At 35.5% G+C, this 23524-nt stretch overlaps 1 protein-coding gene across 1 annotated transcript in view; it reads right to left on the reverse strand.

The window, feature by feature from the left end:
- Positions 1–23524, reverse strand: part of ATG2B (autophagy related 2B) — a 67481-nt gene that overhangs the window by 26021 nt on the left and 17936 nt on the right. Inside the window, exons 8-27 of the mRNA XM_061181226.1 lie at positions 22556–22741; positions 21405–21559; positions 21207–21312; positions 20217–20478; positions 18760–18910; positions 17678–17770; positions 17349–17537; positions 15296–15569; positions 13812–13914; positions 10626–10821; positions 10196–10338; positions 5628–5785; positions 5055–5227; positions 4421–4571; positions 3231–3430; positions 2981–3061; positions 1704–1810; positions 1449–1541; positions 532–602; positions 53–129 (exon numbers count right to left, since the gene is read on the reverse strand). Coding sequence (XP_061037209.1) covers positions 53–129; positions 532–602; positions 1449–1541; positions 1704–1810; positions 2981–3061; positions 3231–3430; positions 4421–4571; positions 5055–5227; positions 5628–5785; positions 10196–10338; positions 10626–10821; positions 13812–13914; positions 15296–15569; positions 17349–17537; positions 17678–17770; positions 18760–18910; positions 20217–20478; positions 21207–21312; positions 21405–21559; positions 22556–22741 — 2969 coding nt within the window. The remainder of the gene's footprint in view (positions 1–52; positions 130–531; positions 603–1448; positions 1542–1703; positions 1811–2980; positions 3062–3230; positions 3431–4420; positions 4572–5054; positions 5228–5627; positions 5786–10195; positions 10339–10625; positions 10822–13811; positions 13915–15295; positions 15570–17348; positions 17538–17677; positions 17771–18759; positions 18911–20216; positions 20479–21206; positions 21313–21404; positions 21560–22555; positions 22742–23524) is intronic.

Below are 23524 nucleotides of genomic sequence, written 5' to 3' on the forward strand. Positions count from 1 at the left end.
TCTATAAAACAAAGGACTTAAATAAAAGTATCCATTTATTTTAATAACTTACTTGCTCTCCATCAGAATCAGACTTCACTGCAGTTATGGTTAACTCCAAAAGCCCCATATCCATCACACGAACATAATCTAAAATTTTTTTAAGTAATTAATAAAATATCTGAGTATAACTTTCAAAACATGCTTATCCAACAAACACCTAATAAAACTAGCGTTTCTTTAAAATTCATGGCAGGTAGTACTACAAATACTTATAATGTAATGGAAACATAGTTTCATCCTACAAAAATCCTACAGTTCACTTTATTTTTAGTTAGAAACAAAATCTGCCTTCTATTAAATAAACAAGAGTATATATAATTTGATGCATTTCACCAATGTTATTGATATTACAAACTGGTATTACAATATTCAGACTGACAAGATCCTTAGTTCACTGGCATTATTCTAGAGTTAAAATGCTTAAAAATATTCAGATGCAAAAAATAAAAGAGGATTCATCTATCCCAGATTTTGTTTTTTAACTCTTACCTCTATTCAGATTTATAGTGACAGTATTACACTTGTCAGACAGGTGTAAAGCAGCTTCATCCAAGATTATTCTGGGCCAAAAAAAGATAAAATCAAGATCTAAAAAACTAACCTTGAATATATGGCTGCATGATCACTATATACTTAGCTGTACCATTCTTTCTGATATAAATATGATCAAAGTCATATGCAGTTTCTAACTTACAAATGTCACCTAACATTTCTTTATTTTTTTATCTATCTTTGGCTGTGTTGGGTCTTAGTCGCGGCACACGGGATCTGCAAAATGCGGGGTCTTTCGTTGCGGTGCGCGGGCTTCTCTCTAGTTGTGGTGCGCAGGCTCCAGAGCACGTGGGCTCTCTAGCTGTGGTGCGGGCTTAGTTGCCCCGCAGCATGTGGGATCCTAGTTCCCTGACCAGGGATCGAACCCATGTCCCCTGCATTGGAAGGCGGATTCTTAACCACTGGACCACCAGGGAAGTCCCTAACATTTCTTTAAAACTCACTGTTTATGAGTACTAGAAACATTTAAATGGCATAAATGAGATTAAATCAACTGCTCAAATCAATTTTAAATTTTCAGCAATTTTAACAGATGCCCAAATTCATAAGGTTTAAATGAGGAAAATAAAGTGTATCAGGTATTACGGGAAGTTTACATATAAATGTTTTAAAAAGTTAACCAACAATCTCAAGAATTAATTTTCTCCCTAAAAATGAAATACAGTAATGAATTGAAGAGGTGGGACGAATCATCTGAGAAAGAAAAACTGAAAACTTGGATAAAGGAACATGACTAATAGTAAAAGAATGTTGCTTTTAACAAAGATTGAGACTTTAATCAAAGCGTTGAGATAAAGCTCTGCCAGTATGTTCTGAACAGCTGCATTTAGTAGACAGCGAGGTTTACACGGTACCTGAGAGTAGAAGATGATTTATCCAAGGCAACACTACTTGAAACGCTGAATGTTTCAACAGTAAGAAGAGATCGGATTGGCAAATAAAGAGGCCTATTACCACAAAGAAACAAGAGAACATTAGTCTGCTGCAAAAAGAGAAACTCCCTTTAAAGAGCATTTTGAACCTTAACTCTACTGAATTACGTATGTTTCTCACAACTTAGTACATACTTTAAAGACTAAAACTTGATTTTGCTCCATTTATGAACTAACCTATAATCAAGTGCACAGCTCCAGAGATGAACATGAAAGGTTGTAAATGAAGTTGGAGGACTGTATCCCAGAACAGGTTCATCAGCAATATTCAAGAAGTATAAAATCTATAATCACAAAAATATAAAATGCCCTGCTTTAGAAAAAAAAAAAGTTTTGATATGATATCCTTAATACCAACATGAAATAAAACAGCTGACAAAAAAAACAACCATTTAGTGGAAAATCATAATGTTAAAAGAAAATCATCATTTGAAGGAATTCATTTCAAAGAGTATTTGCCAAACTAGAATTTGAAATGAAGAGGCCCATCTAACAATTGCAATGCTACAGAGATCTTGGAAAAATCATATCCTATGAAACTAACCAAGTATGTATAATATACTTTCAACATTACTTTGCTTGGAATTATTCTTTTGAAAAAAACAAATTTTGCCAAAGACTGTTTAAAACTCTCCATCTGGTTTTCTATAAAATCCACTGACGGGAGAAGTTCCTGTTCCTTAATTTACACCCAGATCAGTCTGAAAACCAGTCCTTCTCACCAACATCTACTCTATATTTCTATCTAAATAAAAAAGTCAGGCTAAATCTCTCCCTTACAGCCAGCCAGTTGACTAACCATCTCTCTACCCCCGCTCTATTTATTCTCTCTCTCTATATATTTTATGTTTCAGAATGTTTCTGAAAGCATTCAAGTTTAAAATAATTTATTATTTTCCAAGCACAAAGAAAAGGTTTCTCTTTCTAAGGAAAATGAACAAGAATCATGGTGCGCTAGTTTTCATTCTCATATAAAGAAGAGTTAACTTCTTACCCAAAGTTTCCTTTGAAAAAATGTAATTAACCAAATACAGTTATTACACTGGAAATTAATTACAGAATTCCTTATAAATGCCTCAGTGTATACTGTTGGCCTAGGGGATAATTCTGAAATTACGGCACTTAAAGAATATACAGTTATAAGCGCAAGTCAACACTCATTTATTCTCCTCTATGCCAGGCACTCTATAGGTCCCTTCCCTTTAATGACAAAACATAACTTTGTCTTTGAGATGTTTAAGGACCAAACTTTAAGGTAAAAAATCAATTACATTCTGGGGTGGCGATAATGTTCTATTTCCTAACATAAGAGGTGGTATTTATATAGGAGTATTTATTTCATGAAAATTCGATGAGCAATGAATATTTATGATTTGTGAACTTTTCAGTATGTGTATTATATATCAACATAAAGTAAAAAATAAATCAATACGTATACATCACAGCTCTCTTACCTGCTCATGCCAGCTAAGCCCGGAAGGAAGCATTCTATGCTGGAGAGTGGCTCCTTTCAGTCCCACAGCAATGAGAAATTCCTACAGAGCAACACGAAGAATTACATGTATCACCTGCATAACCTTCTGGTTCAGAACTTGAAAAGTTTTTCTAAGAAAATAAATGTGTTGCATTTATGCAATCATTTTTATTAACTAGTAATCAAATCAGCAGCATGTATTTAATGGTATAAAAGTACAAAACACACACCTTTGTATTGGACTCTGATTTATCAGACAATATTTTAACTGCAACAGAGAGCATATTCAAAGTGTCTCCTCCAACACCATCTGAAGCAGCTCGACTGAGGCCATCTTCTTCAGAGGAATAAATAGTAGGTTCTAACCAATGTGGTCGGGTTGAACTGGGCAGTCGTGTTTCTGTAGAAGGAATTGCTCCATCTACTATGCCTATATCCACAATGAGGTGACAAGACAACAAAATGATTATTTGAAATTAATTCACGAGCTTCTATAACTCAAAACAAAAATCCATGTACTTCCATTGAATATAACATAACCCTGGAGGCAAAATGACCAAGAACCAGCTTGACATTAATAATTCATTCTCCTCTACTAATGTTGGTATAAGTGACTATCCAAGTTAAAAAAAAAAAATTTGAGATCTAAAATGCTAGAAAAGTTAAATTTAAATAGGAAAATCTAATAAACATTAAGAATGTGCAAGTATCTCATTTCTATTCACAAAGTAACACAAGGAATGTGCTCAAAGAAGAGCAAATTCTGTATTTGTTACCAAAAGGAAATACCACTTAAGAGAAAATAAAGAATGTAAAGTCCCATCAACTGATCAATGTATAATAAGATATGGTATATCCATAAAATGGGATATTCCTTGGCAATAAAAATAAAACACTGATACATTTGGACTAACCTTGAAAACATCATGCCAAGATGCCAATCACAAAAGACCTTCTACTGTATGATACCATTTACATGAAACAGCCAGAATATGCAAATCCATAGAGACGGAGAGTAAATCAGTGGTTTCTTGAGGCTAGAGGGGACTGCAGGACTGGGGGTTTATAGCTCAAAGGTGCAGACTTCTTCTGGGGGGTTGATGAAAATGCTCTAAAGTTGACTATGAAGATGGTTACACAACTCTATGGAATACTAAAAACCACTGAAATGTATATTTTAAATGGGTGAATTACATGGTATGTGAATTATATCACAATATAAGTTGTTTCAAAAAAAGAGCATAAAGTCAACTTCTAATTTACAATAATTATTACTTTGCCAGTGGAATCAGAACACCCTACAGAAAATAATTTCTAATGTTAAAAGAGTTCTGTTCTCAGTAGATTTTCTTTATTAAGCAAAATTTAAACATGTCTAACCAGAAGTGAACAAAACACACATATTTAACATTTGTCCTACCTTTGTGATAGAGACTGAAACTGCTACAATGAAGGCAGATATAGTGCTTGTCATCAAAACCTTCATATTTTGTCACACAAAATAATGAACCATTGTTGAATTCTAACCAGAATTCACCATGCTTGTTTTCCAGCAGATCTCCATTATCTTGCTAATAAGAAGATCAGAAAAAAACAGAGAAGTCATTAATTAAATGCAGAAAAGTAAGAATGACCCTTGAGATGCTCCTCCTTGATTCAGGTTAGGAGGATCTCCCACACTGCAGCAAAGTGGTCTGATTCTTGAACCAAGCAACATGGTGGTATTAAAAACTGAATAATTAAACACTAGGCCGGGCCTCTTCTGCCAAATGAACCTCGGTACTTCATCACCCTTTAGAATAGATAAATTACTGTTACCACCTCAGGAGTGGGACCAGCACGTTTTCCAAAAGAAGGTCCATATAATGTTTGTCTTTTGATCTGCAACGAAAGCTAAATTTCCAAAGCTGCTGTCATCGTGGTGTGCCTCAGAAAACTGACCTTCATCAGTCATTGAAACAACCTCGAACTACCTCAATTATTGAATGCGTATATCATGCTAGATTTATAGTAAGATGCACTTGAAAAATCACTTTGGATTTGTAAATCCTTACCTTTACATCTGTAAACACTGCCATTAATCCATGATTAATGCTCAGAAGAACTGAGAGAAAACTCTGCGAGTTCTTGTTCTGAGAGTCTAGTTTTTTCTTCCTACGAGAACGATAATTGGGATCAACAGTGGAAAAATACTGCAAAGTCTCTTCCTCAGATCCACTTTCCTCATCTATGAGAAATAAATTGCACAATTACAGCTGTTCTAACAGCTTATTAACACAAAACAGCATTCAAACTTGAACTTTATCACAAGAATATTTGCTTATTTTACAACCTGTTTATTTTTGCAAAGAATCTGGTAATGACAATAAAAATGTACTCTTTTTCTTTACCACTGAACTTCAGACACTGAATATACTATCACTATAAAAATAACACTTAATTAATAACATTCTTAATAAATAGCTAGAAGTGGGGAAATACTGTAAATTACTGAAAGATATTATAAAATATAGTTATAAGTGGAAAACGCCAAAGACACATTTTTAAGTCCATCAATTTAAAAGGTTACTACTTTGTTTCTTGATAAACCAGGCATTTTAATTCAGAAGAAATTTAAAACATATTACCACAGGGAACTGCAGATTTAAGCGGACTAAGACCATCTTTGTTGAAGGTATTAATCAGCTGACTGGCTACTGAAAGCCCAACACCATATGAAATATTTTCCAATGTCTCTACTGGTGAAGGAGCTGTTGGTTCCCATAGCAGCAAATCGTTAAAGATCCTATAAAGACAAAAGTTGAAAAATAAATACATAACTCCTACTTCAACCGAAGGCAAACTAAAGAATATCCCTTTAAGAAGTCACATGAATAATAAATTTTCCAAATGGTGAAATGGAATTTCTTTTCAATGGAAAAATAACTGCTATGGCTATCAGGGCAGTGAGAAAGGAATCTGGACAATTAGATACCTAATTAGATATCCGCCCAGTTTCGCCAGTGTTATATGCATCAAATTACATACATCTAAATGCACTTAAAGGAGGAGGTTTATTCAAAATAAAACCCATAAAGAACAAAAGGACTGTTCACGTATGTGAGAACACTCTATAAACTACAACAGATTAGGCACTGTCTCATTTGACTCCCCTCAATCCTCTGGGGCAGCCAAGGCAGAATTATTATTCTCCCTTTACACTTGAAGAAACTGCGTCATAAAGGTTAAGTGACCCGCCCAAGGTCACACAGCTAATTAGTGGAACCAGAGCCCAGATTACGTCCAGCTCCCAATTCAGTTCTCTTCCATTACTCACTTTCTCTAGGGATATCTGCTTTTTCTTTCTTCCACAGAAAGTACAGCTTCGCTGGGAAGTTTGCATGAGATGAAGAAGCATACAGAACAGGGAATAAAGAGAGGAAACCCTTCTAACTAACGGAACAGACGAACAGCCAAGTCAACACTGGTGACTACTGGGGTGATACATGTCAAGCTGGGTTACCAACGCATCCTATTTTTTCAAAGAAATATTTGTCACTTCTCAGATACCTCCACCCCCACCACTCACCTCTATGTTGTCATGAAAACTGAGACTTTACAATGTTCTCTACAAAGATTTTTGTTAGGCTTGGACCCATAGCATATCCTTCACGTGCATAATGCAATCACTGCACCTGTAACACTCTACTCCATTTTCTTGTTTCCCTTTCCTAGACTAAGACTTGTGTCTTAGTCATCTTTGTATGTGCCTAGCACAGTGGCTGTCACACGGCAGGCACTGAAGGTTTGAAGAAAGGACCAGTGGATGACTCACATGGAAGGACTGCCAAAAGCACAGACTCGTCATAAAGCCTAGTGTGAATACCAATCAAGGTGCCAAGTGATGATGTAGCCCTGGCCCCTTCCTGTGAGAAGCCACTTGTCTAGGAACTTCCTGGGCCAATTCCTGAGCTTCTGAGGCCCTAGAAAGTATAAACGAGGACTGAGTACTGTCACTCTCAGTAGACTGTAATCCCCACACAAAAGGTCTCTTTCTGGAAGCATCACTAGATGAAGAATACCAGGGACACAGGGCAGAAGCGTGTCTCGCCTCAGACACACTGACAGCGATGCCCAGAACTGTATGGTACTCATTTGGCTCGCTGCCTCTTGGGCGTGTCACTCACAGAACAAAGAAAGAAGAGTCTAGGACTTCCCTGGTGGCGCAGTGGTTAAGAATTCGCCTGCCAATGCAGGGGACAAGTTCAAGCCCTGGTCTGGGAAGATCCCACATGCCGCGGAGCAACTAAGCCCGCGAGCCACAACTACTGAGCCCGCGTGCCTAGAGCCCGTGCTCTGCAACAAGAGAAGCCACTGCAATGAGAAGCCCGTGCTCCGCAATGAAGAGTAGCCCCCGCTCGCCACAAATAGAAAAAGCCCGCGCGCAGCAATGGAGACCCAACACAGCCAAAAATAAATAAATAAATTTATTGAAAAAAAAGAAACAAGAGTCTAAATCCAGATCTTAGTCTAAATTCCTATATGAATAAATAGTGAAAGTATAAAATGAAGAATTTTCTCAGGAAATTTTTCTTTACCTTATTCCCTACAACCATTCTCTTATCTTCACAGGTTAAAGAGAAACTATTACTTTAAATAAAACCTGGAGTTCATGGTATATGACCTGCAAATATGTTTCATATGATTTTACTATTTTTCCTTATTTACATTTTGGTCTAAACACAGTCTTGATACCATAATACTATAAAACACTGAATGATGTTTCTAATATCAAGAAAAAAAAAACACTTAAGATGTTTAAGGACACATCACCATGATTCCGTGGCGAAGAGCTTGAAACACTATAGAAGCTCAAAAATATCTGATTTAATAAAACCAGGTAGAATATTTTTTATATTCTATTCTAAAGGATTTTTGACATAGAAAAAAAATCTACCTGTACCTGAGACTATCTTTCTGAAAAGACCCAGCTGATGAAGGAATAAACCAATATTTCAAATGTATGAAGTAAAGGCAGAATTGGTTATAATTCCTGCTCAGAAAGATACTTTTAAATTTTATGTATAATAAAGGGCATTATTAAGACATTTAGCAAAACATGAATGGGGTCTGACGATTAGATGCTAATGTATAATATTAATTTTTTCGTTTTAATGGCTGAATTATGGTCATGTAGAAGAATGTCCCTGTTTGTGAGAAATACACATTCAACTGCTCAAGGCTGAAGGGACATCAAGTCAGCAACTTACTCTCAAATGGTTCAGGGAAAAAACGCTCTTTGTACTGTACTTGCAACTTACCTATAAGTTTGAGAATGTCTGAAAATTAAAAGAAAAAAAAATGTATATATAGACAAAGCCAAACAGAGGGCAAAGAATTCACATGCTAGCTTAGATATATGATGTATATGATCCACAGCGGGGAACACTGCAGTATTTATATAAGTCTAGGGGCCTGAGAGACAGAGAAGTGGGCAGGTGAGAGAGGACAGAAACTCTCGTGGGCAACACCCCCCGAACCAGCTCCCCAGATGCGCAGATGCTCTCCAGGTCCCTGACTTAAGCTACCCGCCCGCCATACTGACTGACATCCCCCACACGCTACCTGCTTGCTGCTGGCAGACAACTCCCTAGCCCATCTGAGAACTTCTGCTCCCACCAGCTGAATTATACGTTTTGTATAGTCACCACGGGTAAATCGTGCTTGGGCCCCAAATCTGCTCATCTCAGCTGTATGTTATTGTAAGCATAGTTTAATTCAATCTTGTGCTAACTGATGACTTGTAAGTATATAGACTGAAGTGAGAAAAAAATCTTAAAAACCTGAAAGGATTCTGCACTCAGACTGCTTTGAAACTATTTTTTCACTCCACTTCAAAGAAACTGAAACTGAGAACTGTAGACAAAGCCTTCTGGGTATACATTAAGCAAAAATTCTAACCAGTGGCTTGTAATCAAAAAAAGGCCCTGTCCTATATTTTAAAAAGAAGTGGTAAATGAACATATATTCATAAATGGAATGTTTAAGGTATGTTTTACTATTCTGATGCTGCAATCTAACCAATAGCCACCTGTTCAATCAATGCAGAAGGAGAAAGAAATGGATGAAGCCCTTCTGACCTCTGGGATGGACCTTGAACTAGCTGTTTCATTTTCCTCAGTCTTAGCCTTGCACATTCGTTAGTTCTTGGTAGATATCCCTCAACTATAAAATAAGGAGAGTAGTCTAGAGATAAGTGGTTTCCAAACGTCAGATCCTGTATAAATCCAAATCCTATTTGGTACCAAGTGAACCTACAGCAGAAACAACCGTCTGCAGTTTCTGAAGATTAACAAAAATTTGGATGACTTGTTTACATGTGGGAAGCTAGCGATAACAGACACTAAGGATGTGTCTTTTTCCAGAAACCCACATGACCACCTTTCAGCTATGCCAGAGTGGGTGGGAATGATAACATTCTTACTCACTATTCGCCAGGCACTGTTCTCAGAACTTTCCCAAATGTTATATCATTTAATGCTCCAAACAACCCACTGAGGCCTGTACAAGTATCATCTCCAATTTATATGTGAGGAAATGGAGCTCACGGGGACTAGGTAAATTGTCCAAGATCTTCAGAGTCTATGACCTTTCTACTCTAGAATGCCATTTATTTCAACATATTTGCTTGGTATATACGTTTAAGGGTATTTAAATGTAATAAATTTAAGTTTTTATAGACAAGTTTATAAGTTAGAGTTTCTAATTCTAACAAGGTGCTTTTTGTTAGACTCTGAGAAAGGATGCTCCTTGTACAAAGACTCTAGGACTCTGACTTTACACCCGTATCTTTTGGCCCTCTATACAAGTATATCCCAACTCTTTTCATGTCATTATACACAAAGAGCTATTTTCTCAGTACTCTGTGGTAAGGTGACAGAGGGCAACCAGCCAACCTAGGATGGAGAGAATACATCTCACACACAAGAAACCCAGTTACCAGACACACTGGTTAGGAAACTCTGCTATGACAATAGCTCATCATAACGGTAATAGTTCTATAATCAATACCATACAAAGTACACTGAAATAGTTGATAATATTAAAACAAGGAAAGAAAAGGGGGAAGAGGGAAAACAAGGAGGTAGGATGGTAGAGAGGCAGTCAGACAGGAAAGTTCGATCCCAAAGATTCAACTAAATGTGTTTAAACTCACCTATTATAAAGCTTCTCATAAAAGCTTTTATTAGGTAGTGTTATATGAATATTGGGTAATGTAAGTTCCAGCACATAGTGAGAATTGCTGATTGCTTTATCTTGAAACTCTGTCATTTCTACAGGGTCTCCTGGCATCACCATCTAAAACATAACAGTTTAGTGCAAAAAAAAAGAAAAAAAAAAGCATCAAATAACCATTTTATATTTAAAATAGTAGTAGCATCTTCTTACCCAACCCATACGACTTGTATGTGGGCAAATAAATAAGCATGCAACTTTTAACCAAGGGAAAAAAATAGATATTATTCAATCTTGGAGCTAAAAATATGGCAAAAAACAGTATACAAAGTATTTTTTTAAAGATAAAGCATTAAAAGCTATCTGATAGAGGGTAATTCCTTTGTTGCTTGCTCACACTTTTATTTTACCTGTTCATTTTCAAACATTACTCTACGAGAAGAGAAGGGAGATGGGGCTGGTCTTCTCAGATCACAAACGTCTTTCAGGGAGTGAGCGCCTCCTTCCTCTTCTTCCTGATAGTGGCCATCACTCTCTTCTGCTTCCTCAGCTGCTATTCTCTCCAAAATGGAATGCATGGCTGGTGGGTTTACTTTCAGTACAATTCTGATAGCAAAGACAATTTTAAAAATCAAGATCTAAGTGTAAACTGCAAAACTAACTTGTATACAAACTAATACAAAGCCCACTGATTAAATCATTACTGATAGGCGTCAACTTCTCTACAAAGTCTAATTATATCTAACGCAACCCACGCCTGAGCATGCTGTAAACTTAAAAGTGTGGAATTGATGAAACAAGCAAATAAAAGAAGGGCATTAACATTTTATACTTGGATAACTGGAAAATCTGATCTTTTGAGAACAAAAGGGTCATTTTAAAATTTCATTACCAAACTTATTTACAAAACAGAAACAGACTCACAGACATAGAAAACAAATTTATGGTTACCAAAGGGGTAAGGTGGTGGGGGAGAGAGAAATGAGGAGTAGCAGATACACACTACTATATATAAAGTAGATAAACAACAAGATCCTACTGTAGAGCAAAGGCAACTATATTCAATAGCCTGTAATAAACCATAATGGAAAAGAACATGATAAAGAATATGTGTGTCTGTGTGTGTGTGTGTAATATATATATATCTATACACACACACATACATATATATATATATCTCTCTGAATCACTTTGCCATACACCAGAAACTAACACAGTACTGTAAATCAACTATACATCAGCTAAACAAAAATTTTTTTTAAATTTCATTAACAGCTAGCAAATTTTACCTAAGAATTCTATTTATTATCATTAAACCAAATCCTTCTACATTCCAGCTGTTTGGCTATTATGGAATACTTGCATACCTAAGAAACCTCATGTTATATAAATTGTTCAAATGGAAGAAGGAGTTTGATTACAGAATATTTTCAGAACTGCAACAACAAAGTAATCTTTTCCTTTAGGAATTTCAATAATAAAAAGCTTGTGTTATTGGTGGTGTTTTGTAGCTACAAACCCAAAATATCAAGAGCTAACAGCCTTTGATGACATTAGCTTCTGCCCCAGAGTAATGCCAGTCCTTTCCTAATTCTCTGCAGCATGTCACTAGCACAAGGCTTTGTAGTCTCCTTTTTATCCCACCAGCCTGCCGTCATGATGAGGCATGGCACGCTCAAACAAAACAGCTGTGTTGCATCTATAATAGCTTTTTTTTTCCTAAGAAGGTATTGCCAGTTGGTTCTAGTTATAAACTAAAACAACTGTTTCCTAATTTACAGATATCCTAATGTAAACTGTGCTTTCAAATTACCTAATTGAAGTAGATTCGTTTCTTAAGATGAAAACTCCTGCTCATGATCAGCTGTGCACTGACAATGCCTGTCCTAGGAGTCTGATAGGTCTGACACATAGGGTACGGGGGTGTAAAAGAAGGCAGGTAGAAAAGTGGCACAAGAAAGATCACTTTAATTCTTAAGAGAGGCTTCACGTACTCAGTTTTCAATATAATAAAGGATCATTATTTTGGGTAAACTAAGTTCTTTTAAATGTAATCCAAGGGACTTCCCTGGTGGCGCAGTGGTTAAGAATTTGTCTGACAATGCAGGGGACATGGGTTCAGAGCCCTGGTCTGGGAAGATCCCACATGCCGTGGAGCAACTAAGCCCGTGCGCCACAACTACTGAGCCTGTGCTCTGGAGCCCGTGAGCCACAACTACTGAGCCCACATGCCACAACTACTGAAGCCCACGCGCCTACAGCCCGTGCTCCACAAGAGAAGCCACCACAATGAGAAGCCTGTGCACCGCAACTAAGAGTAGCCCTCACTCGCCGCAGCTAGAGAAAGCCCGCACGCAGCAACGAAAACCCAACGCAGCCAAAAAACACATAAATAAATTTTTAAAAAAAGAAAAAAAAAAATGTAATCCAAGCCCACTATCAGGCTAATTTAAAGAATGATTTCTCCTGCCTAAGAAATCCTGAAGCAGTGGTTCTCTAAATCCAACTGCACATTGGTATCACCTACTGTAGTTTCGTTTTTTTAACTGCAGTATAGTTGATTTACAATGTTGTGTTAATTTACAGCAAAGTGATTCAGTTATACATATATAAGTATATATATATTCTTGTTCATATTCTTTTCCACTATGGTTTATCACAGGATATTGAATATAGTTCCCTGTGCTATACAGGAGGACCTTGTTGCTTACTCATTCTATATATAATAGTTTGCATCCACTAATCCCAAACTCCCATTCCATCCCTCCCCCATCCCACCTCCCCCTGATCAACCACAAGTCAGTTCTCTATGTTTGTGAGTCTGTTTCTGTTTCCTAGTTAAGTTCATTTGTGTCATATTTTAGATTCCACATATAAATGATATCATATGGTATGTCCTTCTCTTTCTGACTTACTTCACTTAGTATGATCATCTCTAGATCCATCCATGTTGCTACAAATAGCATTATTTCATTCTTTTTTACGGCTGGGTAGTATTCCATTGTATATATGCACCACATCTTCTTTATCCATTCATCTGTCAATGTACATTGAGGTTGTTTCCATGTCTTGGCTATTGTGAATAGTGCTGCTATGAACATATCACCTGGTGTATTTTTAAACTATACTGATGCCCAGGTTCTATCTCAGAATCTCAACGTGGGGTGCAAGAATCAGTGTTTTGTAAAAGCTCCCCAGATTTGAAAATACTTTCCTAAAATAATCACTGACTATAAAATTCATCTGATAATTAACCAAATGGTGCTGTATGATACCTCTTCTACTAAAGCCCTTTTCAAAAATGAACTATTTTTAGAATGGTTATGATTCTTTTGTCCATCTAATTAGGCTAAGTAACTTGAGGCCAGAGAACACATTTTATATGTCCATCTCTGTCAGTATCTCATAGGCACCTTTGATAAAGTAGTACATATTTTTTATTTAATTTTTCCATCTTCCTCGGGGTTTTCTCATCAAGGCTGGATATTTTTAGCTCAAATTTAATAGCCAAAATGTCAGTCAAAAAAGCTACAGCAACTTGTTTCTGAAAGGAAAGTCTCATTAAATGTATGTATCATGTCCATTTGCTTACTCACCGCGGCCAGTCAAAGTCATCTGATGACGCTGTATCTCCATCTCCTCCACTAGTCACGTGGAAAAAATTAATGGATGGTTCTCCTTTACCCTCCTGGAATGACCCTAATAAAACAAGACTGATTCATGGAGATGCATTTCTTCTCAAATACTAAGAGAAAAGATACTTTCCTCCTTCGAGGAGCAAAGATCCTCTAAATCAGGGACATAATGCAGTGTTAAGTTCTACAACATTTATTCATTTATTCCTGCTGCACGTGTACATGTGGGGAGACAGGATGAGCCGATAAATTAAAGATGCTGTTTTCTGCTCAAACGCAAATTCTTAAGTATGAATGTTTAACGTGTAAGGTGCATAATCATAACATATTAAATATAAGGGACTTCCCTGGCGGTCCAGTGGTTAAGACTCTGCGCTCCCAATGCAAGGGGCAAGGTTCAATCCCTGGTCAGGGAACTAAGATCCTGCATGGCATGGCCAAATAAATAAATAAATAAATAAGCATTACATATTAAATATAGTAGTTACCACTTACTGAGTGCCACTTAGTGATTATTCTTCATAAAAGTTTAGGCAGTTAGTCTAGGAACAGATTTTTTTTTTTAATGTAGCTATTTTAAGAAATAACTACATTTCTTAAATGTCTATTTTGTACCAAGCACTGTAAGAGTTACTTCTTCACAATAACGCCACATATGTTTTTTCATTCTATTTTACAAAGAATGACTTTCCACCAGAATAATGAGTTTCTTATTCCTAGAGATAAGGGAAGATTCCAGATAACCCCTAAAGGCCTTTTCATGAAATCATAACTGGCAAGTCAATTTTAAATATCTCTAATGATATGTAAAACTCAGAGAAAACAAGGGAAGGAAAACTGCAGCCTACAGAGAAGGAGGTGAGCAGAAAGAGGGCGAGAGGGGAACTTAAAACAGATTTACAAAGAAAAGTCACTATTAGTACGATGGCTGAAAGCTCAAGCTCTAGTGTCAGACTTGGGTTTGAATCTTGATTCCGCCATTTACTACTACATTGACCTTGGGAGGTACCTCTTCGGAAGTCGACAGATTCCTCACTTATAAATGATAAAAATAATTGGAACTAGTAAGCCTACCGTAACTATGATGATTAAAGGAAACAAGATAATGTGTGTGAAGTGCTCAGCACACAGCAAACATAGAGTGGCACTCAATAAATTTTGGCTACTATCAGCCCTACAACAAGTAAGTAGTAGGTGGTATTAAAATGTAGGCTAAAGCACTATATTCTCAAAGTGAATAAATCATCATGCATTGTAGTTTCTTTTCAAAAACTGACAGATATCACGTTTGTATACAATATCAGAAAAAAGCTGTTAAACCTGCTTTCTAACATATGTTCTTTAATTTTACTGTATTGGGGGGCTGTCATACTTTTCTTAATGTAAGTTTCAGTAGCAGTTGTTAGTTTCTAGTCTGGCTCTTTTACAGGCATGGTCAATCTTACCAACTAGTTCTCTAAAGGTAAGTTCCAATTTAACTTGTTCAGGGGTTGATCCTCCTAGGAATTCAGTCTTAAATTCTAGATCTGTGAATGCTAAATGAAGAATCTCCTTCTGAAGTGACTTCTTAAACCATGGTCCTCTCTCTTGATCTGATCGAAGATCAGGTATTGGGAAGCGAACAGAAAGGTTTAATACTGGCGTGGCAACTTGTACTGATATCCGACAATTGGCAGGATTATGTGAATCATCTAGAAATACTTCAGTGAAAGCTTTGTGCTAAAACACAAAACATCAAAAATATGCCAAAATGTTAAATTAAGCAAATAAACATAAATGACACTAGTATTCAACATTACAATATACATAATCATTATTTCCTCATTCAGGATAATGTATTAACACACAATTCATATTAACTACTATCATATTAATTTAGTGTAATGAAATTTTATAATGCAACAGCTACTGACAAAAGTCAAAACTACTGGCAAAAGTTAAATCCTCACATAAAAAAAATTAAGATAAAAACTGAACCAAAGTGAAGACACAGGTGCTATAGATGTATATGTATCTTACTACAGACTATAAAGAATAATGTGTAAATTAGCTTATCAACAAACTCAATATGGTTAAAAATCACTGTAGTACCCAGCATTCAATTTGAAGGATTTATCCACCAATATGCTACTTTAAAGACTTCAGTGTGAAATCCGATGAGTTATACCAAATGCAAAGGTCCATCCCTGACTCATCTTTGTACTTCCAGGACTAAGCCCAGGCCTGGCACATCACAGGTTCTAAATAAATATTCCCTAAATGGCTCACTCTGAGCTCCCATCCAACCCAAGGGTATGATGCCATCAAATGACTCTCAGAAACCAAAACACGTATGCACCATTTACTTAAAGCCACATTATAATGAAAGGGTCAAAGAACATGCCCTTCAGATAAAAGTCTATTTCTATTTTTTCTCTAAAATGAATTAAAACTTATGAAGCTTTAGTCCAGAGTACAGTGTAGGTGATAACAATCCTCAATTTCACGGATCAGTCTCTAACCACCTAGATTATAAAGTTCCATTTTTATGCTAAGACTTGGATCCTATTTTTTCTCTCCCTTATTTGACTTTCTAATGCTAACCCCCACTCTCAGCAAAAATTGCTCAAGAGATAAAATCATCATCCCAGTACATCTATGGCTAACAGCAAATATAAACAATTGCCCCACAGAACTTAAAATAGCAATTGTTGACAATAAAAATTATAGAATCTTGATTTAATGTGAATACTCACCACTAATTAAGGGAGAGGCAAATATGCAGAAAAATATCTTTTCCCTTTTCTTTTTAGACAAAATTGTCTCTGTCTGTGCCTAATCCTAAAATTCCTAACAGACACCTTACAAACCTGACTTACTTGATTAGCTTAGAAAAGACTCCAGGCACCAGATCTAAGTAAAAGTGATACAATGTGATGCTCCATAACACAATATGATAAATTATGTTCCCAATTTCAAGAGTATATTCTACATTATATGGGCTGCATTCTACAGGAGATTCAACTAGTTCATTATATGTGTGAATAAAGTTTTATCGAGATATTATAGTCACAGTTTATAAAATTCAGATAAACACAGAAAAGGAAATCTAATTTTACTACTCTAACATAATCAATGCTACCAAATGGTATATTTCCATCCAGTCTTTTTCTATACAATTTTATTTACACAGTTGTAATAAAAGTTTATGTGGAATAATATATTCTACTTTTTCACTTCATACTTCTTCATGAGCCTTCTTCATGTTGCTGTACCCTCTTTATAGCCATCATTTAAAGTGGCAGCATAAAATTGCACTCAGTACATTAGCACAACTTATTTAGCTAGTCTACTATCTAGACATTAAAGATGCCTCCTTTTTTCATTATTACAAATAATGCCGTTTTAATAACATATGCTATTTAACCTATTAAGAATACTTAAGCTCAGAAATCATCCCAATAAGCCTATTAGCTAGCTATGATCATGATGTGTATTTGCAACTTTTTAAATACTTACCAGACTAATATGCTTATTATATGAAGTATACATGTGTGATGCCATCATCTCTACTGTAGTGAGCTTCTGTGGTTGAAGCAAAGAATTTAACCTGTCCACAATACTGATATCCAGCTCACAAAACACTGGATTTAACTTAACTTGTAATTCTGCCTTCTGAGGAACAGAACTAAGTCTTGCCTGACTACCCTAAAAAAAAAAAAAAGAAAAAGAAAGCATTAATATGATCAGTAACGATTCTATAAAATTAAATTAAAACCTTGTGATTGTGATAAAATATATATCAAATGAAAATTTACAGGTGCTAATTACACAAACAGATCTCTTACCTGGGGTCCTTTATTCTCAGAATGCTTATAATGAAGCTGAAGACACACAGGGGGGTGAGAATCAGTTTGTTCTTTGGAATGGAACATTAAAAGCTTAAAAACAAAGATGAAGATACATGAAATGTACAATATTAAGCTATAATTAATCACAAGAATTAATAGAGGAGCTAATATAATAGTGGAAAGAGCTTTTTGAAGTCAGAAAGGCTGGTTTAAGCTTTAGTTTTGTCACTTACTAGCAATGTGACTTTTAGACAAATTAGTTAACTTCTGAAATACTTAGTATCACATCTGCAAAATGTATGTGAGGATTCAAATAAAGCGCTTTGAAAATAAAATAAGTCACAAGGGCAAAGTAACAGAAATAAAAATGTCATTTTGATAGCTTTTAAAAGTTTCTCTAGGACATGCTTTTAGGATAGGAAAAAAATCAGATTAACTATAAATGAGCACAAGACATTTCACTTATCTTGAACAGTGCTTAGCACATAGTAGGCATTCAATAACTATTTGTTGAATAATAGAATTCTTCTGAAATTAAGAGTGCTTGGAAAATGAGTGAAATTAAGTCATTTGTCCCATAACCTGTCTGACTCTAAAACAAGTCAACTCTAAAAATGTAACACACTCTTATAATGGCCTTAAAGGCCACACTTAAAAATCTGTTTCAGGACTTCCCTGGTGGTGCAGCGGGTAAGACTCTGCGCTCCCAATGCAGGGGGCCCAGGTTCCATCCCTGGTCAGGGAACTAGATCCCACATGCATGCTGCAACTAAGAGTTCGCATGCCACAACTAAGGAGCCTGCCTGTCGCAACTAAGGAAGCCACGTGCCACAACTAAGGAGCCCTGGAGCCGCAACTAAGGAGCCCACCTGCCACAACTAAAACCTGCTGCAACCAAATAAATAAATAAATATTTTTTTTTTAAATCTGTTTCAACAAAATATAAATGCAAACACCACAAAAAACTTCTTCCTATACAACTTCCTATGCCTTTTTAAAGAAAATCATTGTTGTTCACACAATTCTTAACAAGCAAGACATTTAAAGACTAATCCTAAAGGAAAAGTATCAGCATTTACCTCTGTATAGTGAGGAGGAACAGAATGAAAATCAGTCGGAAACAGGCATTCCAAAAGTTCCATTTGCCCTATGGACATATCAGTACTGAAATATCTAGAAGCTGATCTTTGTCTTTGTTCATAGGACACTTTGATGCCAATACCTATAAATCTGTTATAAAAAAATGCATCATTTAAGAGTACCCATATACTGCTAGATTAAACAATGTGTCAAAGAATAGTACACAACTGTTAATACCTACCTGTTCTGACAAGCTCAAATTGTTAGTAATAACTAATATTCTTAAGGATATTAACCAGAAAGACTGCTTCAAATTCCCCATTCCCTGACATAAGATAAAGAAATCAGATCTGCTGATAAGAAATCACCCAGGACATATTTCCCAACACTGCCCTTCCCTCTTCTACATTTTAAAATTTACACTGCAGTGGATAAAATCTTTCAAATCTGTAAAATACATGTACATAGTTTCTTAAACTTATCTAGAAGGATCATGCAATATTTTTAAAACTTTAGTCAGTGGAACTCAAATGAAGGTCTACCTCTAGTTTTTGTTGCGTTTAATGTATTTCTTACTGGCAGATATTTGAAACCTTATCAAAAATAGGAAGAAAAAATGTTTTTGCAGTTTTATTATAAATATTATGGTCCTAACCTGTAGAGTTTCTGTTGTTAGATATAAAAACTACTTTGTATATTAATTTTAATACTTCAAAAAAGTTAAAGTTAAAATGAAAGCCCAAAACATTTTCTAAAAATAGTAATATATGTGCCTAAGCCATTACATAAAATAACATATGAATGGACAATTTATAGGTCACTCTCATGTTAAAATAAATAGTATTTGCACATTAACAATACTATATGTACTTATAAACTTAATTATCTCCTCATCTATTAGGACTCAACCCATAAAAAGATCAGTGGCTATTTGAACAGCTTTGATTTTTTTTTTTAAGCAGAAGTTGAAAATGTAGCGTCCAAGCTCAGGATGAGCCTTGGTATCATTTCCCACCCCATGGCCAGCGGCATATGAATCACTTTCAAGTCCCTTTGCATTAGCCCATTCTACGCTCACCACCACTGCCATCTCTACTAAACCTGTGACAGTAAGAACTATTTTTATGTTCATAATGGTGTCAGTGGGGAATGAAGGCAAAATGTGGGCAAAGAAACTTGACAAGAGCAGAGCAGGGAACTAAAGAAAAGATAATTTAGACAACTCCAAATTATACAGATCTTGTATCTGAATGTTTCACATGCCAAATAACCTGAATCAGAGATTCTATGGTAAACATCTTTGCAGCACTGCAAGAAAACCACACTCACTCCACTCATTTACAAATATTTAAAATGTGAATTGGAAAAACAAATGGAGATAGGTAGGTATTGCAGATAAATGAAAAGTCCACATTTGGTTCTTTTTCAAGGATCATTAATAAATATAAGAGTTTACCTAAGGTGATCATGTGAGCAAGCTTCTGCAAATACTGCTCGGAAAGACTTAAAATCTTCTGTTGAAAATCTTGCTGGATCAATCTTTTCTATACAAGTAAAGAAAGCTATCGCCATAGGTGTCAATGGATTAAGGTTCAATGACGTTTCAGGTGGAGATAAAGGATCGATGTGAAGCACAGAGATTGAAAACGTTCCCACAGCTAGTCTAAAAATAAATTCAGGCCTGGATTCATCCACTGAAACAGATCTAGTGGGGAGAGCTGAAATACATGTGTTAAAATTATATTCATAAAAAAGTTAATACTTAAAACAATCCATTATATCAAAATTATAAAACATTTACTCGTGTGTTAATTTTAAAACTAAACCTGAGGTTTTAGTCCCAAAAAACATGTGATCACACATTTTGAGTGATATTAAACAAGTAAAATAAACTAATCTTTCTGCATTTTATATCCAAGATCCTTGATACTTGAAGTACAAAAAAAAAATTGTTACAAAAGGAAACACACGAACAAAACTTTTGCATTAATAAAACTGTATTGGAAAAAGTCAGATTAACCAAAAGCTGCTCTTCAAATTTTCCTTTAAGTCTGTGTCTATTTCAATTAAATTTTGCAGAAAAGAAACCTGAGGTTCTCTTTCAAGGAAAGTGTAAATGTGAAACAAAAATCAGATAGTTGATTGAGACCCCTAAACTGCAATAATAATATGAAACTTACCGTGTACTTTTTACTAAAAATATTTAAGTATTTAAATACACAAAGAATACAATAAACAGGCACCTATTCTGAAACACTTCATAGTGAATTGTTCAACAATGCTTCATTTTGTTTCTAAATTTTGTTAAATAGCCTAGACCAAAGAAAATTTTATGAAAAAGAAAAGAATCAATAGAATGGCATTTTTTAAAAACAATTTTTTTTTAATTTTTAAGTTTTTAAAAATTCCAGGGGAAACTATCAACAAATGTCTTTTTTTTACTTACCAGTCTTCTGTAAAGATGTTGGGTGAACTAGGTTGGATGGTAATGCTGACCCTCTTACTGGCTGTTCTTTATGATGATCAAGGAAATCTCCCCAAGTTGGCTGAAGCTATAAAATAATTTTTTTAAAGCACATGAATAAAGTGCAAAATTTTAGAAGCAACTTCTCAAGAATAGAACAAAAATTAATTAATACTTTACCACAGTAGTACTTAACGAAGATCCTGCTGGGGTGTTTGTATATGTACTAGTTAATGATAACTCAAGGTCCATATTTGGGGGTTCCCCAAGGGGTGGAAGAGAAGAGAGACTATGGGACATGTCCATATCAGCCATGGAGAAGAAAACTTCTTCTTCTAGACAGAATTAAACTTTGTCAGTTTTATTATAATTCCAATTCACATCTTTAAATAAGTTCATATATATTAATATCATATTCTTCCCTCAGGTTATCTGAGATATAGTGATGTCCTAAATTTTATGTTACTTCAAATGGGGTAATTTCTTTGGAACCAAGATATTAATGTCATAGTAAAAACTCAACTGAATATAGATTAACAAAAGGTTAAGCTAGCCCACTGGTGAACTTTTTAAAAAAATGTATGATAAGCTGCATTACATGGTATAATGTAATGTCATTAACTGTCATATGATTTTAAAATAATCCAGATTTTTAAATAGTATAAATATCTTGCAATCTCTGGTTTCATACGGATACAGCTATTTCTTTAAAAAAAAAAAAAAAAAGAGTTGAATATTTTATTTAGAATTTTATTTATGTTTTACTTCTTTCGAGAGACTGTTTTACCCTCATGCAAATGAAGTTTCTTATGGCCAGAATTTCTTGAGTAGACTTTAATTTTTTATTTAGTTCAACATTCCATACTTAAATTGATTCTTATTATTCATGGTATTAGTTAGTGCTTACACATTCTGAAATGCAAAGTAAACTGGGTAAAGATTATATTTACATTTAATTGATAGAAAGATTAATGGACAAAGGTTTCTATGTAAAGAAAACTACTGTAAATCATTATGAGAGCACATAAGAATTTGACAAAATGAATAATTACCCCTAATTTATCTTCTGTGTAAATCCACATTTTTAATTGACTTTCCTTAGAATAAATCATGATTTACAAAACAAAACTATACAATCAAAAGGGACACTGTAGCACGTGTGTGCCAGTGTATCACTGTAAGGCTGTGCTTAGATCGACTGATAAATTTAAACCTTCTTGGATCTTCAGTCTTTTCATTGCTAAACTCCATTTTACAGCAGCCAAAATTAAGTTTACCTTGCTCTATGATGAGAATGTATGATCCTGAAGTCAACTTTGTGAGTTGCTTACCCCGGCTAGAAGGTGTACGAGCCGCTTCTGTCTCATAAAAGCTTTGCTCTGAGGATACACCCGCAGAGAGGGAATCTTTCCTCAAATAATACCGGTTTAATTCCATTTGAATTCGATATTCATCTTCTTGCTGCATGGGTCGATTTTTTCTGTCTTTATTAGGTAACCCGATTTTGCTTGAATTTTCTACAAGTATACAAAAGGAAAGCAAAACAGTAATTAAATTTGGAGTTAATTAATCATTTCTCTCCCAACCCACTTAGCCAATAACAATGGCAACTTAGTACCACAGTCAGTGCAAAACCACCACTGTTTAATATTAACTGGAGATCTAAGCAATAGCTCTAAGCAGCTAGTTAGGAATCAGAAGATCTGATCTCTGATAGATAAGTCATTAAAAATTTTAAGTGAGTGTTATTTAATGTGTTTAAGAATTACACCTTCTCAGTTGTATGAAGTACTACCCCCAACCAAGGAAGTAAGCCAGTCAGTTCTGAAAATGTTATGTAAGTGATACAAACAATCTGAACTCCAATTTGTGCCATGATAATACAATTTGAAAGATCCAATCAAATTTAACTATTGAGGATTCTTATTTACAATACAATACAGCTTTTTTTTTTTTTTTTTTTGGCTGCATTGGGTCTTCGTTGCCGTGCACGGGCTTTCTCTAGTTGCAGCGAGCAGGGGCTACTCTTCATTGCAGTGCGTGGGCTTCTCATTGCGGTGGCTTCTTTTGTTGCGGAGCACGGGCTCCAGGCATGTGGGCTTCAATAGCTGCAGCACACGGGCTCAGTAGTTTCAGCATGCAGGCCCTAGAGTGCGTGGGCTTCAGTAGTTGCAGCACGCAGGCTCAGCAGTTGCGGTGCACAGGCTTAGTTGCTCCGTGCTTGTGGGATCTTCCCAGACCAGGGATCGAACCCGTGTCCCCTGCATTGGCAGGTGGACTCTTAACCACTGTGCCACCAG

The sequence above is a fragment of the Eubalaena glacialis genome, chromosome 2, assembly GCF_028564815.1.
Source record: "Eubalaena glacialis isolate mEubGla1 chromosome 2, mEubGla1.1.hap2.+ XY, whole genome shotgun sequence".
Taxonomy (NCBI): domain Eukaryota; kingdom Metazoa; phylum Chordata; class Mammalia; order Artiodactyla; family Balaenidae; genus Eubalaena; species Eubalaena glacialis.